General features: G+C 41.0%; 1 protein-coding gene across 3 annotated transcripts in view; it reads left to right on the top strand.

The window, feature by feature from the left end:
• UNC79 (unc-79 subunit of NALCN channel complex) overlaps window positions 1-18,233 on the top strand; it is a 207,326-nt gene that overhangs the window by 156,158 nt on the left and 32,935 nt on the right. For all 3 annotated transcript variants that reach the window (XM_077780866.1, XM_077780865.1, XM_077780867.1), the window contains 2 exons: window positions 600-710; window positions 10,374-10,478. In XM_077780866.1, the coding sequence (XP_077636992.1) occupies window positions 600-710; window positions 10,374-10,478 (216 nt within the window). The remainder of the gene's footprint in view (window positions 1-599; window positions 711-10,373; window positions 10,479-18,233) is intronic.

The following is an 18,233-nucleotide window of genomic DNA, read 5'->3' as shown; positions in this document are numbered from 1 at the left end:
CCCCCCCCCCCCCCCCTCCCAAATGTTTCTAAATGACTTCAGAGAGCATATGGATCTAAAGCTGACCTGTTAGGGGTGGGATTCAGATGGAGAAACCAAAACTGTGCCTTCCTGATACACACAGGCAGGAAGCTGGGTCATGATGAGCTTTATCGGAGCGAATGGTGCTTTGTACTTATTTGCTGGGTGGTTTGTGCAACTTAAAACTGAGATGACAGATTTTAAAGGAGCTGGCTCGATGAGCCCAGAGATGCCTACAGATTGTGAGAAATAGAATGGAAAATCCTACTACAAACCTCACAAAGTTTTGATTGCTGGGGGTGGACATAAGGACAAGATAGGAGCTGAATAGGTTCATAAATGATGCCACCTAGGAAAATAGGGTTTTTTTGAGGAACAAGATGATTAAATCACACTCTTTAAAGGCACTGGTTGAATATTCAGTTCTGTAGACCAATAACGTTGCTCTGCCAGCCACCTGGCAACAGATTTTAAATAAAGGAATGATCCCATTAGTTAAAGTATCAGAAGACTTTAATACCTTTTTTTTAAATGAAAGAATCAGCAATTGATTTTATTTGGCCCCAATGTCATTGCAGAGTCTGTTGGAACCATTTTCAAAGCTGCTCAGCTTTGTAATTCAGAATGCTGTCTTCACGTTGGCCTACCTGGTGGAGGTGTGTGGTTTGTGTTACCGAGCTTTCACGAAGGTAAGGCTGTGTCTCTGTTTGTTCTGAGGAAACTGAAAACTGGCAGAAACATTCTTTCTAACCGGTGTTAATGCCTGTTCTGTTCATCGCTTCAATATAGTTAAAAAGGAGTAATTCTACTGAGGTCTAATAAATATCCTGGGAAGGAAACACTTTACACAAATCTATATAAACTGTATCTTAAATATACAAACTTGGAGAAATGAGGCTCCTATGGCTTAGAAGAGAAGAGATATTTTGAGTAAAACGAGACAGTTGTTCTAAATGATGTCTTAAGGTCTTTTCAAGTTCACCATCCCATGATTAGTGGGCAAGCCATCACTATGTGTCATTTTTATACCCAAAGTAGAAAAATATCAGCTTTGCATTTGTAAAATCCCAAGGAGAGCTCCTTAATTCTCATCACTTGTCTGTCTCCCCACTTCTGGGTTCTTGGCCTCTGAGATTGTAATCTCATCTTTTGTCATCTTGCCTTCATAATGGTTTCTGTATTGCATTATCTCTCGTCTCCCCTGGCCCAATTGCTGAGGAAGTGGAAAAGTACTGCTTGCCCAGGGCCTGTAGCGTCTTAGAGCTGGCAGACGCTGTCCTAAAGGGAAAGCAGGGCCAGCCGGGAGCCTCGCTATCCTGAAGAACAGTGTGCAGTGTTAACTCTCCAGTTTCTAAGTTTTCTAAGTTTCTTTTCAGTGGGATCTCTGTTACTGTTGTTCTCTCTTGAACATCTTGAATATTCCATTTTTCACGTGGTCCACTGCCTTTTATTTTCCTCATTAAAAATCTAATTTTATATCAAGTCTTTCATTCTGTTTAAAACACTGTTGTCTTTTTTTTCTTACCATCTTGTGTCCATTCTGCCATGTTAAGTGTTCCATGATAATCTTCTCTTTAGTCTTTCTGGTTATAAACTTAGTACTCTGTCTGGAGTTTCCTAACTACCCAAATAATCAGCATTTTTTTTTCTTCTCTCAAATCCTTCCTGTAAAATAACTTCTTAGGCTTTTTTTGCCACTTAAAATAATAGATCTGTATGACACAGTACTGAATGCAATGAAAAGATACACAGAGACAATGAAAAGAGAGTTATTTTATTTCTTAATTTTCTTTATGTTTGGTTTGTTTAAATTACGCACTTTTTTTTTAGAGGAAGAACCATAATGAACTTGTACTTTCTATGTTGTGCACTACAGAGATTGACCACAGGGAACTTCCACTGTTTTAAAGTCAAGGTTTTCTTAGTTTTGAACATTCCTTATATGTTATATGCTCTCCTGCGCCATTATTCTTAGTGGCCTTCCACTTCCTGTGGTACTTCCTGTTGTCATCTGCGCGTCTCCAGTGGTCATACTCAAAATAACTACTACTTGTAGAAAGCTTCACTCTTAGGGTGTTCCCACCTTCTTCGTAGATAATGAGAAACTATTAGAAATGGTTTCAGATAGAGCATTCTCCCTTGTTTAATGAAAAGGCACGGAAAGGTAAGGGCTTTGTAGACTTCTCCTTCTGGCAAACTGGCAGCCTAAATACCTGAAAACTGTCCCACTTAAAATAATCGAAGTGCTGGATAAAATGTAATGAATGTGATTTTAAATGTATAGGTAATTTTAGAAGACTGATGGGGCAAAGTTGGAGAGGAGATTGAGAACCAGAGTGGTAAGCATGTAAACTGACATTGTAGCAGTCTCGGGTGGGAGAGTCACTTGTCTTGGGAGCTTAGTAGCTCAAATTATGTTTCTTAGATTTGCATATATCTCACTTTGTTTTACTTATTTGCTTTTAACTCAAGTATAATTAAATACAGTGTTATATTAGTTTCAGGTGTACCATATTGATTCACTAACTCTATACATTACTTAATGCTCACTGCAATTAGTGTGGTCACTATCTGTCATCATACAGATGACATTTATGAACCTTTATCTGCTTCATCCAGCCTCCCTCCTCCTTCCCTCTGGCAACCACCATTTTGTTCTCTGTATTTAAGAATCTGGTTTTTGTTTGTTTGTTTTGTTTTTTAGATTCCACATATAAGTGAAATCATGTGACACTTGTCTTTCTCTGTCTGACTTATTTCACTTAGTATAATACCCTCTGGGTCTATCTGTATTGTTGCAAATGGCAAGATTTCATTCATTCTTTTATTCCTGGCTGAGTAATACTCCATTACATATATACATATATATCTATACACATATATATAAACACACACACACACACACACACACACACACACACACACTACATCTTCTTTATCCACTCATTTATCAGTGAATACTTGAGTTGCTTCCAAATCTTGGCTAGTGTAGATAATGCTGCAGTAAACATAAGGGTGTATATATCTCTTTCAATTAGAGTTTTTGTTTTCTTTGGGTAAATATCCAGTAGTAGAATTACTGGATTATATGGTATTTCTATTTTTAATTTTTTGAGGAAGCTCCATTCTGTTTTCCATAGTGGTTGCACCAGTTTCCACTCATGGCTTAAGTTTTAAAGTCCACATAGAGAAGGTCTTGGGACTATTTCTGACTTGGTGTTGGTGCTGAATCTTCAAGGTCAGAACCCTTGAAAGGCTATACATTTAGTAAAGGGGTGACTGGGAAAGAATATATTCCTATATAAAAGTGACAAAGAATGGGGTCTGAGCCTAGGAACTGAGAAAGATTTATAGTTTCCTTTGAGCATTAGTAAACATGAACCAATCTTTGAACATGTTTTGGAGTGTGAATTTATACCTCCATGCTCTGTGAGCCTCCAGAATGAAAAGTCAAGTAACATTGGTGTGGAGCAGGTAATAGCATTGGAGTATTTGGCTCAAGTGCAAAATCAATCTGCAAACCTCTGTGGATGGATATGCCTTCAGCCTAGGCTCAACAGGATTCTCAGAATTAAAATCCTGATGAACATGAGCTTACAAGCTAAAATTATGAAACATATAAAGGTAATCCACATTAACTAGATTAGCAGAGTCAAAAAATATCAAGATTATTCCCCGTAAGAATTTCCAATGTTAGGACTATGTGATAAAGCTATAAAAACATAACCTAAAAAAAAAATACCCTAAATGACAAGCATATAAAGGATGAAGTAAAAACATGAGAAGAGCTCTAGTCACGGAAGGAAGGAAGGAAGGAAGGAAGGAAGGAAGAAAGAAAGAAAGAAAGAAAGAAAGAAAGAAACAAGATAAGAACAAAGAAGAAATTCTAGGAATGAAATAGACATTTAAAAAAAAACCTTAATGGACAGGTTAAACAGCAAAGTAGACATAGCCAAAGAGGGAATTGGTGAAATTGGAAATGGAGCGTAAGAAATTACATAGCATGCAGCAAAGAGATGGAGATGAAGAAGATAAAAAGAAGATCTAACATATCCTTAATAAGTGTTTCAGAGAGGAAAAATAGTCTTTTTATAAATTGTAAAATTGATGAAAACCATTAATGCTCTGATTCAGGAAGCATCAGATAAAATGTTTTAAGAGCAACCAAGAGAAAAGGCTTTCTACAAATAGACTGATGACAAACTTTCTAATAATCCCATGGAAGCTAGAAGATAATAGGAAAAAAGTCTTTAAAATTATAAGAAAAAATAACTGCTTACTTGGAATTCTCTACCAGCTAAGCTCTCATTTAAGAGTGATAGCTAAATAAGTAAACTGTTAGGAAAATAAGATCCTAATAGTTTCTAAACTGAAACAAGTACTAAAAGATATATTACAATAAGAATGAAATTGAACCAAGAAGGAAGGAATGAAATGTATGAAGGAATGATGCTCCAAGAAGCTGGTCAAGTATAGAACTCTAAGTGATTATTGGCAGTATAAAGCAGTAATAATGACTAATCAGATGAATATACACACAAGATGACACTAAAATACTGAATAACTACAATATGGGAAGAGTATGTGTAGTTGGGAATTAGAGGTAAAGCATTCTACATATTGTTCACGAGAAAGGCAGAGATAATGAGTAACTATTTATTTGTTTGTTTATTTATTTATTTATTTAGAAAGCATGCACACACACGCATGTGAGTGGGGGAAAGACAGAGGAAGAGGGAGAGAAAGACTCCCAAGCAGGCTTACAACCATGAGATCATGACCTAAACAGAAACCAAGAGTTGGCTCTTAACTGAGCCACCCAGGTGCCCCAGTAATGAGTAACCTTAAATTTTTAAGAATACATGTAAATGTTTTAAGTGTGAAAATTCCAAAGGCCAGAAATGCAATGTATAAGGTTCAAACAGATAGAAAAAATAATAGGAATAAAAAGTCAGTCAAAATTTCTCAAAGAAAGAGTCATAGAATAAGCTGTAATAAGCAGAAGATGATAGAAATGAGTGCCAATATTCCAATGATCACAATAAATATAAGGAATTTTCAGGTTTGAGTTTTAAAGTCCAGCTGCATGTTATGTATAAGAGATACATCTGAGGAATTTTGAAAGAAAAAGAGTTTAAAAATACACCAAGAGATTGTTTCCTTGGCTGTGCAGAAGCTTTTAATCTTGATGAGGTCCCAATCATTTATTTTTGCTCTTGATTCCCTTGCTTTTGGGGATGTGTCAAGTAAGAAGTTGCTGCGNTATGTGGAAACTAATTTGACAATAAACTATTAAAAAAAAAATACACCAAGAGATACATCTAAAGACACTGAGAAATTTTGAAAGAAAAGAGTTAAAAAATATACCAAGAGTTAAAAAATCTACTAATGAAAAGAAAACTAAATCCAGTTAATGGAATTTAAGTTAAAAAGTAGTGTTATAGGGGCCCCTGGGTGGCTCAATCAATTAAGCATACAATTTGAGCCCAGGTCAAGATCTCATAGTTTGTAAGTTTGAGCCCCATGTTGGGCTCTGTGCTGACAGCTCAGAGCCTGGGGCCTACTTTGGAGTCTGTGTCTCCCTCTCTCTTTCTGCCCCTCCTCGCTCACACTCTGTCTGTCTCTGTCTCAAAAATAAATAAACATTAAAAAAATGTTTTTTAAAGTACTGTTATAAAGAAGGTCACCACATATTGATAAAAGGAACTAATTCATTAGGAAAATGTGACAGTTCAAAAACTTATGCAGCTTATAATATAGGGTTAATACATATAAGCCAAAAATGAATAGAATTACATAAAGAAATGGCCGAATTCATACTCATAATGGGAGGTTTTGACACATCTCTTTCAGGAATTGATAGACCAAGCAGATAAAACATGAATAAGATATACTAGATTTGAATAATATAATGAGTAAATTGAATCCGATGGACATAATCTTGAATCCACCAATTTGAGAATATATTTAAGAAAAAATATATATATATAACATTTGTAAACATAGAACAAGTAATAGGCCACAAATAAAGTCTTAACACACACTGGGAAATTGGTTTCAGAGAGACCAAATTCTTGGATCACAATGCAATTAAATTATAAACCAGTAACAAAATCGTAACTGCATACAGCCATTCAAGACTGACCTAAAAAAAGGCTGCACATCTAAGGGGGCACCACTCACATCTAAGGCCTACTGCATTTTATGTGAGTATTGAGGCAGGTGTAGAGATTTGGAGCCTTCTGGTTAAGGCCTAGAGCAGCTGGGATAGGCATCCCTTACATAAAGCCACATCAGCTCAGAGGGCCTTGCATACATGGAGAACAGCATATATGCACACGTTCCTGGCACACATGTGTTGGTGGCTCTTCCCCGGCCCAGCTACCACCCGGGGGCCTTTGGGATTCTTCTCTTGACGGCCCCTATTCTCAGATTTCTAAGTGCTGGCTCCCTGCCGGATTCTCACTCTGACCCCGTCACTTTGCAGGAGTGGGGTTTGTGTCGAATGTGTACCTGTGTGGCACTGAGGGTGTGTTGTGTGTGTGCGTGGGAGGACATATGTACACATGCAGCCAGGGCTACTGGCCACAGAGCTCTGGAAACACACACAGTTTTTCAGGTTTGCTCTCATGTGTTAATATGTTGTGTGTGTGTGTGTGTGTGTGTGTGTGTTTGTGTTGTGTGTGTGTCCTTTTTTGGATTCATGCAGAGGTACTGAATGGATTAGTGGTATCTGGGACCTGCTATATTTGGAAATTTGAAATATACTTTTAAATACTTCATAGATCAGAGGAGATAAGAGAATTTACAGAAATATTTAGAACTACACAAATATGAACATACTACATTCTAAAGTTTGAGATATGGAGCTACAGAGATATTTAGAAGAAAATTTATAGTCTTAAATACTTCTCTTGGAAAAGAAGAGAAACAAAGTGAACTAAACGAGTCAAGTTAATAGGTATAACAGAGCAACCATAAGAAGATTTAAAGGAAGGAAATAGTAAAGATAAGATCAGGACTTAATGAAATAGAAGACATAGCGACAATGGAGGATTGGTAAAACCAGAAGGGGGCTTTGGGGCTAAACTAATAAAATAGACAAAACTTTGGTGAGACTGATCAAGAGAAGCAGAGGAAAGGCACAGGTAACGACTATCAGCAGTGAAAAAGGGAACCCAACTGTAGACACATCAGAGATTTTGAAATGAACCACTCTGTGCGAGTAAATTTGAAATCTTGGACAAGGGGACAATTTTTTAGAAGAATGTAACACACTACAACTAAGGAAAAAATGGCTAGACCTAAATAAAACATCCCAGTTTTTTTTTTTTTTAAATGTTTTATTTATTTCTAGGAGAGAGAGAGACAGCGTGAGCAGGGGAGGGTCAGAGAGAGAGGGAGTCACAGACTGAAACAGGCTCCAGGCTCTGAGCTGGCAGTCAGCACAGAGCCCGACGCGGGGCTCGAACCCACGAACCGCGAGATCATGACCTAAGTGAAAGTCGGACACTTAACCGACTAAGCCACCCAGGCACCCCGAGGCCAGTAGACTCTTGATACCGACCGGACAGCGGCAGTGGGAGAAAGGAAAATTATGGGCCAATTCTACTTCAAAGGTATAAAAATTCTGAATGAATAACAGCAAATTAATGTGTTAAAAATAAAGCCTCATGGCCCAGTGAGGATTTTCTTGAAATATAAGAATAGTTTATATATTAGAACGTCGATTTATGTCACCATGTTACCAGATGGAAGGTGAAAAATTTATATCATTATCTGAGCAGATACAAAAGAAACATTCTGTATAATTCAACATCCTTTTGTGATAACTCCTGTCAAACTAGGAATAGAAGGGAACTTCCTCAGCTTGTGCCTACCAGAAACTTCTACCAGAAACTACTTAATGGTGAAATGCCAACAGGAGTCCCCTTAAAATTATAAATAAGACAAGAATGCCCATTATCACTGTTCCTACGCATTATGGTCCAGGAGGTCCTTCTTGACTTGGTAAGACAGTAAGAAGAAATCAAAGGTATAAGGATTGGGAAGGAAAAATAAAATTCTCACTTTCCATAGATGATATGATTGCAAATGAACCGAGGAAAATCTGCTTTTTTAAAACTTTTGTAAGAGTTCAGCAAGGATGCTGATTACAAATGAACACCCAGAAATCATCTACCTTTAATATTCAGCTACAAATGATTATAAAATGTACTTTTAAAATGTCATTTACTGTGGCAACAAAGAATAAACCTAACAAAAATGTGCAAGAACTATTGAGATAACCAGGAAGTTTTATCAAACAACATTAAATAACTGGAAACAGATCTCCGTGTTGTCATGGCTGAGGGCCCAGCATACTAAAGACAGCTAATCCTCATAAAATAATGTATAAATTTAGTATAATTTCAATGAAAAGTTTAGACTTCTCTCCTGATGAGGGACTAGATCATTTGAACCTATTCTCCTACTCAAAAACTTAAAAAAAAAAAAACAAAAAAACCAAATGAACAAGATATTTTCTGAAAACTTCTTAAAAGCATCAAAATGCTAACCAGATATAGATGAATCACCAGGCTAAGATTCTGGAGAGCACAGAAATGCAGAGATGTGACTGAGAGGCTGAGCTGTGATTCTGGAAGATCCAGGAGGCTCGGGGAACAAGAGTCAGAAACCGGGACATACCAAGAGCGGGGCCTCCGTATGATCGATCCTGCATCTCTGCCAGCCCACCCCGCGTTCGGTCAGGACCACACAATAAAAATAACCCAGAGGTGAAATTGCCCTCACATAGATCAAGCTTAGTGTCAAGCCCTGTGGTGGCCCAATATAAGGTATTACAAAGTTTGTGTGTTTAATAAGGTAACGCTGGACCAGGCTAGTGCCTCCAGGGGACCTGGCAAAAAACAGAGAGGAAGCTCTTTGGAGGAAGATAACATTCCAGACCTCAAATGATTTCTAAAAATAGTTTTTTAATAAAGCATTCAGCGTGTAAGGATAATCGGACATACAGGTGGCAGTATGCCATGAGGAAAAATGAGGAAGAGGAAAAATGGATGCAGGCCCATTGGGTCTCCAGTCACTTGGTTCTGATCAAGAAAGAACACACAAGGGACATTGGGTGGCTCAGTCGGTTGAGCGTCCGACTTCGGCTCAGGTCATGATCACGCAGTTTGTGGGTTCGACCCCTGCATCGGGCTCTGTGCTGACAGCTCGGAGCCTGGAGCCTGCTTCGGATTCTGTGTCTCCCTCTCTCTCTGGCCCTCCCCTGCTCACGCTGTCTGTCTGTCTCTCTCTCTCAGAAATAAATAAAACATTAAAAAATTAAAGAAGAAAGCAAGGAAACACAAGGGGCTCTGAGGTGCTTGCGACGTGCGGCTGTTTAACCAGGGTGTTCAGTCTCTATGAATCCATTTATCTGCGTGTTTATGTGTTATGTACTTTTATGCATATGTGTTATAGTTGACAGTAAAAAACTTACAAAATTGAAAACAATCTTGTGTTCCATTAACAGGAAACCAGATCAATGAATTTCAGTATGTTCCTGTAATAAAATATTGTTAAGCCCTAGTTAAAAGAGCTACATCCATCAATAGGAACTGACTTCAAAACTATAATGTCTGTAGCAAGAAATTATCAGCAGAAAGAGATGCACGGTATGATAATATCCTAGAAAGTTAAAAACAAGCATAGAAAATAATATTATACCTTGTGATGGAGGCATACATACGTAGTAAAAACATATGAAATAGTAAGCACCAGGTTCAAAATTGTGGCTACTTCAAGGAAGGGAGAAAGAAAAGAGAGCACCATATAGGAAGCTTCATTTCTGTGACTTTACGTAAAACAAAATGTTACGATGTGATGAAGACGGGAGGGAGTGCCTGGAATGTTCCATCTATTTCCGTGCACCTAAGCAGTCCGTTTGAAAAGTAAATTCCTTAGAGAGGACGTGAGACCTGAAAACAGCTGTATATGTTTCTTTCTAAATCATTGGGGCGGGGGGAGGTAACGCTTTTAGATTTGTTTAATTTCTGCATTTCTTAGAACCTATCATTTCCTGCAAACAAGAACCAAATCCGGTGGCTTCGGTATTGATGAGACCTATCTTCTTCTTATCCGTCGAACGATGCACTCTGGGTGCTTCCGTAAACTCATTACACACACAAAAATGCCTTGATAATTTTTTTTTTCCTTTCAGTTTTAATTTTATTTCTTAAGGACAGTTCGTTATGCAGATTCAAATACTGTTTTTCGTTTCCGATCTGTGAATCTTTTGGACGCTCTTTTGACGGATCTATTCTGAGTGTTTAGAAATAGCTTACCTTCTTCTCTTTTGTTCTGTTTAGGAGCGGGATAAATTCTACTTGTCTCGTAGTGTTGTTCTGGAGCTCCTGCAGGCGCTGAAGCTCAAATCCCCTTTACCAGACACAAACCTCCTTCTCCTTGTCCAGGTGGGCGTATGTGTTGTTTGTAATACTTTCCACAAGATCCACTATGTTTGGAAAGATTCAAGAAGGTGTGGGGCATATGCATAAATCGAATATCTCCACCCAGGACTGAGAAGTCATCTATCTTCTATGAGCCGTGATCAAACCACTGTTACACACTTAGCACCTCCACTGGCTAAACAAGACGAAAAGGGAGTATTTATTTTGTCCCCTGCTGTGGAACTGGTTCTGTGAGGGGCAGAGAGAATAATGAAACAGTCATTTCTGCCCTCAAGAAATTTACAGCCGGGTAGGTCAGAGGGCAACTCGTTGACAGCTAGTGGAGCTGACAGAGGACTACGGAGCCACAAGTGGGGGACCAGGCTGAGGTCTGCTTGCAGAGTCCCAGGCATGTGGGTGGGTCGCCAAACCTCCTTGCAGCAGTGAGGGTAGGCCTGACCGCATACCGTCCAGTGGCGGAGCCTGGAGTCCAAGCAGGGTGGCAGGTGGGCGTGGAAAGCACCGGCACCCAGGGGAGCCCTGAGGCAGAGGGGCTTGAACGCATACAAGGCAGGTTCTGGAGAACTTACAGAGTTGGTGCTTTGGGCCGTAGGGTTGCTCATGAGGGGCTGGAGCCTTCCAGCCCTAGTACCCCTAGCTCATCATCTTAGACAAGCATGCAGGGGTTTTTTTTATTGCAGGAGACCAGCTATGACTCGTGCCATGAGAGAGAGAAGGAGATATAATCAGAGTCCTGGGGGCAGTTGAGAGCAGGAGGCATCCCATCTCATGTGAGGTGAAATCAGGGAACACTTCATGAAGGAGGTGGCATTTGAGCTAGGCCACAAAGGACCGGTGGGTGCAGGCAAAAGTCTTCCTATGAGGTTGGAGTTCAGCACGAGAGGCTGATTGGCTTCGAGCAATGGGGGGAGGCTTCAACAGGAAGGTGGAATAAATTGAGGGATAACAACCTGAGGATGGGTTTGAGAAAAGCAGGCTGGCTATGCTAGAGAGGTTAGCAGGAAATCAGGTAACCTGGGACCCCGCCTCATACTCCAGGGGCTGAGGCTAGATTTAAAAAGACTTGGCTGTGAGCCAGGGCTGGGATCAGAGTATCGTTCAGACCGCCTTTGTGCAAAGTGTGCAGCAAATGAGTCACAGCTGTTTTATTTCTTCCTGATGAGCATTGAGACCAGTCCCAGGGGCTGGGCCTACAAGCTTGAGGTTTAATGACTGGAGGAAAATGGGAGCTTGATATCGAGGAACTAGACAAGTTTGTGCTGAATCTTAGGTACCCCAGGTGCCATTTGGAGAGATGAGAGAGAAGGAAGCATTCTAAGCACCTGTGATGGGCCAGGTACCATGCTGGGTGCTTTACATATTACCCTCACTTAATCCTTACAACCATGTGAGGTATTAGTTCTGCACCACAGGTGAGGGACTGAGGCTCAGGGAGGTACAGTGACTTGCCCAAGACCACACAGCTGGCAGAAGTGGTGTCCACATCTGACCGCAGGGTCTGTTCACAGCCTAGTCAGGCTCCTTGCATCACTTGCCCCTCTTAAGAGCTCCTAGCTGTTTGCAGTGCCTTCCTCTCTGTCCATACAAATCCGGTCTTCCAGCCTCTGGCTAACTAAAGGAATTCTGCTAAAATTCTGCTTTTTCTCAGATCACTCCCTGCACTGATAACCTACGCTGATCTGAACTATGCTGTCTTCCATCACGTGGCCCCATGTGCCCCTTCAGTAGATGTTTGCTGGCCATGTGTCTGGGGCTGGGTCCTAGGGATACAGCGATGTAAAAGGCATAAACCCTATCCTGATAATGTGCGAACCACTATACTGAAAGTCTGCACAATATGTAGAGTACTGGAGAGGAGGGAGCAGCCAGTTCAGCCTGGGAGATGGAGGATGGCTCAGTAAGCCATCAGGAGCCCAGACCTGGCCCAGGGGCCAGGGAAATGAATAAGCCATGGCTCCTTCCTTCCAGGAGTTTACTGTCCAGGAGGTGAAGTTGACATGTAAGCAAGCATTTCCAACACAGGGTGATGGGTACAGCAGCAGAGGTGTACACTGAGTAAGGAAGTGTGTAGAAGAGGGACCATGTGGACCTTAATGTATGTACAGAAGCTCAGGAGTTCACCCGGGAGAAGAGGAGGAGCAGTACCCGTCATTTACTGTTTAATACCCACTACTGATCTCCTTCCTCCCGACCACATACTACTGATCCTTAGAACCAGAGTTGAATTTTTCTCAAAGGCATGAGATCTAAGAAGTTGGTGTACTTTCAGTAAGCCATGGCCTGGCTTTCCGGGGCACACTGAAGCTCTTTGAGAGCAGAGATGGCTGGCAAACGGCAGCAATGAATGGCAGGCATGATGGAGTCAGAATGAAACGGCTCCCCTTGTACCAGGGTGCTAGAAAACCCCAGAGGAAGACAAGACAAATCACAGCCAGGAACTATTGGCGTTCCTAAGGAGAGACAGACTTTGAGTCTCTTCCCATGGATTGCCACTGGCCAGCCCTTCCTCCTTACCCTGGGCAGCGTCACTGCTTTTGCGAACAAACAACTTTGACACAAACAGACCATAAGGATTAATGGGATCAACACTGGTTAGGAGAAGAGGGCAAGTGAACTGGGCTTAGGGGGGAAAAGCCCATGAGGGGTTTAAGCTAGCAGGTTGACAGTGTCTGGGAGTCACTTGCTTCTGATAGTGTTCTGGATGGGGACCTGCCCCCTCAAAAGAGCCTGGGTTTCCAGAAGCAGAAGGTGCTTGCCTGCTTCCATCGGAGAACGTTCCCTTGGTTGCCCTCTGTCTTGAGCAGAGCTGATCTGTGTGGCTGAACTTCTTGGGGTCTAGCACACCGTGCAGGGGCTGCTGCTGGGGCCTGGCTCTCTGTGAAGTACGTTAGTCAACCATAATAAGCACTTGTCACAGGGCAGCAAAAGAACACTGACAGTTTAAATTGCCCAGTGTTTCAGGAAACCATGAAAACAGTGATTATTGGATCACAGCTAGGTGAATAAATAACAAAAACAAATTAGCTTTAGGAATAAAGAAGCCAAAAAAGTCGATTGTCCTGAATGTGGGTTTTTTTTTTTTTGGTTCTTATATACCATTTCAAATAAACACCATCTCCATCATTTTAAAACAAGTATGTGTTTGTCATTGAGTCATTACATTTTAAGAGCTAAGTTGTAAAATTTTTTAGGTTGGAGAGGTATTTCAGAGATGATTTGAGGTCATGCCAGTGAGAAACAACTTTATGAATAATGTTTCAATCATCCCAACAAAAAAAATATTAAACATGATGCCATTTTGAAGTATTATGTCTTTGTTCTATACGCAGTACTCTTAGAATAAACCATTTTGATTCCTGAGAGAAATAAAAGTGAGGCATGCTTTAAAAAACCAAAGTACTTTCCCTCTCTGCCTGGTGGTTCCTGGCGAAGCCATGGAGAGAGGTCCTCCATGGGGCCCCCTCATGGGCTGAGGGAGAAGCATCTTTTGTCTCTCTTCAAGGATAGGGCATCATTCTGTAGGATTTCCCAATTCCATTTTCTCTGGTTTCTGTGGGTGTTCTCTGGAGGATGGCGGAGGTCATAGCCTTTCTCTGGTGGCTTCTCTTAGGCCAGTGGATCTAGTCTGCAGGAAGAGAAGAGCTTTCCTCTTTACTGATGGCGCATCAGTTTCTGATACCTGGAGGACCCAGGCTCACAGTATGGACAGATAATATGTCTGGGGCCAACAGTGACTTCTTCCATAGCTATCAGCAAACATAATCTGATGGCAGTGGGGGTGGCTCTGTTTAACTGAAAAATAGAACTTGGAAACAGAAAAGAAAGCAACAATTGGAAGGAAAAACTCCCCCGGTGATCCATCATGAATGACACTGGCTCCATTTGGTGACAAGAAAGTCAGTTGCTCAGATCTTGGGTTTACCCTTCATTCTTCCATCCCACAGAGACCGCCAGGGTATTTCCATTAGCACTCCTCTAATGATGTGCTAGTTAGATAAGTTCACAGTCATGGAGCCGTTCATATTCTTCTCATAGATAGATGATACCTTTGTTGTTTATCAAATACTCTGCCCTTAAAGAACAATGAAACGTTGCCCAAGTTTTGTGCAGCCACCCAAGTTTGAAATGTTTCAGGGTCACGATACGTACCTATCTGTTTTCTAATTCCTAGAAATTCTTTCTGGAGGCCTGGCATCATGGGAAATCTCCCACCTGCTCTCTTGTGGCTATCTAGCCATAGACTCCTGTTACTTGTTTTTACCTGCATCTAAAGTCAGAAGGCCTTAAATGTGCAAGTAGATGTTTTGTTTTTTAAAGAAAAAGAGGCTCGGATGTAGGAAAGAATTTGCCAAATAAGAAAAATATATGTATTCTTCAGAATCTACCTTGTTAGCCCTCATGGTATCGTTCTTCTGCACATTGGACAGATGCTCTCTCTTGTTTTAATTCAGACCTGTCAACATTTTAACTTTCACTCATGACATCTTCTCTTCTGCCAGTCTGCCATAGGTATTTTAGGTGTAATAGGCTATCATAAGTGTTCTCTAGATAGATTAAAGCAGAATTTTCATAATAGGGTGGTAACTCATTTAAAGCCTCTGTAAAGGCTCTATGAGCCCAGGTCAAAAAGAGTTTCCTCGGCTCTTATTCTGTGTTGAGAGTAGACATTCTGCTGATTTGCATGGGGCACCCGCACTGTGTGGGATATGCCTGCACAGTCAAGTGTGAGAAACTGTGTGGGTGAAAGATTTCTCTTTTAAAGATAGGTTAGTGGTGGGCTAGAGGACAAAGGATTGGCAGAGGTACGCCTGTTGTTTTTAAGTCACAGATACTATTGACGTGGGGTATTCCCATTAGTTGAGTTAGTAATTATCTGATCACTCTCTGGATAAGAGGTGGAGATACTATTTTGAGTCTCATTTTGATAATGAATTTAGTAAGACACATAATGGATATCGTCTTCCTTTCGTATTCTTTTGTATTCGTGTGGGAGTGTGTGTTTCAGTAGCATATTTCTGTCTCAAAGTATGAAAGTCTTCCTTCTGCAACAGACATCCTTCCCCTCTCTGGTTTTAGTTATGTCTTTATATTGTGAGCAATTCTACAAAATTATAATGGAGCTTTTCAGCTTATGGTTGGCAGCTATGTAATGAGAAGGTTTATTAAGGTTTTAGTTGTACATGTTATGTTAAAATGACACTGGATTTATTTCTTTTTATTTTTATTAAAAAAAAACTTTTTTAAAATGTTAAGTAAACCCCACACCACACATGGGGCTGCAACTCACAACCCCAAGGATCAACTAAGCCATTGAGGTGCCCCCCAAATTACACTGGATTTAAGTGCATTGATAAAAAATAAATAGTAGATGGGTGTTTTTTTTTCCCCACATTTATTTTTGAGAGAGACAGAGAGACAGAGCATAAACTGGAGAGGGACAAAGAGAGAGGAAGACACAGATTCTGAGCTGTTAGCACAGAGCCCAAAGCGGGGCTCAAACCCACAAACCATGAGATCATGCCCTGAGCCGAAGTTGGATGCTCAACCAACTGAGAGCCACCCAGGCGCCCCAATAGCAGATGGTTTTAGAGGCTTATCCACTTTTATATCCATTAAAATACCAGACTCTCCACCGTACTTGCATAAATTTGGGGACGGAGGATAAGTTTCTGATTAATTCTGACTTTTAAGAGTCACCAAAAATCAGACGTTTTAATTTGGCCTCATATCTTGGTGCCGTGTGGCTGACAGCCTCCTTCCATGATGCTGCTCGTTCTGCTTGGCTGAGTATAAGTGAGAAAGGCTTCTGCTCTGGGGAGACAGAGACATTGGAGTTTTCTTCTCTGCGAAGCTCTTCTTGCTCTCCAGGGCACAGCCAGGCCAGGCAAGCACACTTTCGGGGGGCCCAGGCTTGAACCCACCTCAGAGCATCTCTGCTGCCCTGGCTTCCCTCTCCTCAGGCTTGCGTGCACTTCTTCCTCTCCCTCTGGCCTCTCTTGGCTCTCATTTCCGTTGCAAAGAAATTAATTAAAATGTTGGTATCCTGACAGAGGTTTTGAAACTTAGTTATAAGTAGTTTGTCTTAGATTGCAGACTCTGATAGCTTTTGAAAATACATTTTATGGGAAAACATGCGATATCTGCCAGGAGGTTTGGACAGTTTTCTTCTTTTGAGCATGTACTTCTATCAAATATTTTACTTCTTTTTACTGACAAGTTCTGGCCAAAGTTCTAGGCTTTTCTTTTTTTTTAAAAAAAAATCTTGATGTATTTGCTTTTTCTTAGATTGGGAATAAGTCCTGGTTGGAGAGCTGACATAAGACATAAGGATTTCTGAATAAAATAAGGGAAAATTGCAGGTATTCCCTGGATATTACCTGGTGGCACTTCCTTTGCTAGATTCAGAGTTAATGGCCAAATAGACTCCTCAGCCTCCTGGAACTGTATTTGAGGCAAACGGAAATAACTGTATGTGAATGTGGAGCGGCGGTATGAATCTGCTCTTGCAATGTGACTTTCAGGGACAGCTCTGCCTGTTGTCCTCTGGCCCCCAGCTCAGTTATGTGTTGAAACACCTCTCCTGGAGGACCACACTTGACGACCAGCTCTTGAACGAGGCCTTGAATGAGAAGACTCAGGGATGCTTGCCCTCAGGAGGGCTTTGGCCTAAATCTCTGCATTGTTAGCACAAACCTGTTACCTATTAATAATGCTCTGATTCTGACCCCTGATTAGCCTGATTACATTCTGGCTTCTGTTCTTCATCAGGCTCCCTTGAGCTTTTCTGTAGGACCCTGACCCGTCTTATTTCTCCCCAGTTTGCCAGGGAGCTAACCTGCCTTGCTGAACTCATCATCTTGATCTTCCTAACTTTTCTGTGCTCTTCTAGACTGAGAGTGGAGTTAGAAGGAAGAACTGTCAGTGTGAAAGCTTCTTTCAGAGCCGCTGACCCATGCACAGCAGCAGCTTGGGACCCCGAAGTTGTTGGGGCCACTGGCCAGAGGCCAGGGAAGAGAAATTAACCAGGACCTACTAGCTCATAGCAAGTTTGCAGACTTCATGTTTAACTTTTTTCTTGAAACCATTAATAAATAGTTGGGTGTTGCACGAGGTAGGAAACACCTATAAAAATCTGTAATGAAGCGAATGAGATTGGAACCTGGCCAATCTGTCCTCATCCTGATCTTGTCACTATTGATTAATGGATTCATTTCACAAAGTTTTGCTGAGCACCTCTGTGACGTCAGGCAGGAAGCTTGTCAGGCAGGTCAGATGCATGGATGGCGTCTGTGGCCTTGCACAGCTTGTAGCAGGTTATGAAATAAACTCATAGGTCACTGTAGTCTAAGGTCATGACTTTTACAGTGGAAGTGTGTGAAGAGTCCTGAGGGTCAAGGGCAGGAGTGGGGCGTCACCAGCAGCACAGAAGATAGGCATGGGTGAAGTGAGAGAAGAAACAGGTAGATTACTCACAATGAGGTTGGTTATTTTTCTGTTTGCATTTTAAGTGTATAATGATAGAAGTCTGGAAGATCTATGAGAAGTCAGGATCTCTCAAGAAGCACTAGAGAGTAAATATAATAACTTCAGAATAAATCTGACAGTGTCGATGTCTTTCCTTTCTCCCTTGATTGAACGCGCCATTTCAGTGCCACTTAGCTGTCTGAGTAAAGTAAGAGTCTGTGTGTTGATCTCAGTCCTATGATTCTTAATTTCTGATAGGAACAAACTGTCATGATTAGCAAGCCCCATATATCC

The sequence above is a fragment of the Crocuta crocuta genome, unplaced genomic scaffold, assembly GCF_008692635.1.
Source record: "Crocuta crocuta isolate KB4526 unplaced genomic scaffold, BGI_CrCroc_1.0 scaffold299, whole genome shotgun sequence".
Classification (NCBI taxonomy): domain Eukaryota; kingdom Metazoa; phylum Chordata; class Mammalia; order Carnivora; family Hyaenidae; genus Crocuta; species Crocuta crocuta.
This window is presented reverse-complemented; position numbering and strand designations above follow the sequence as displayed.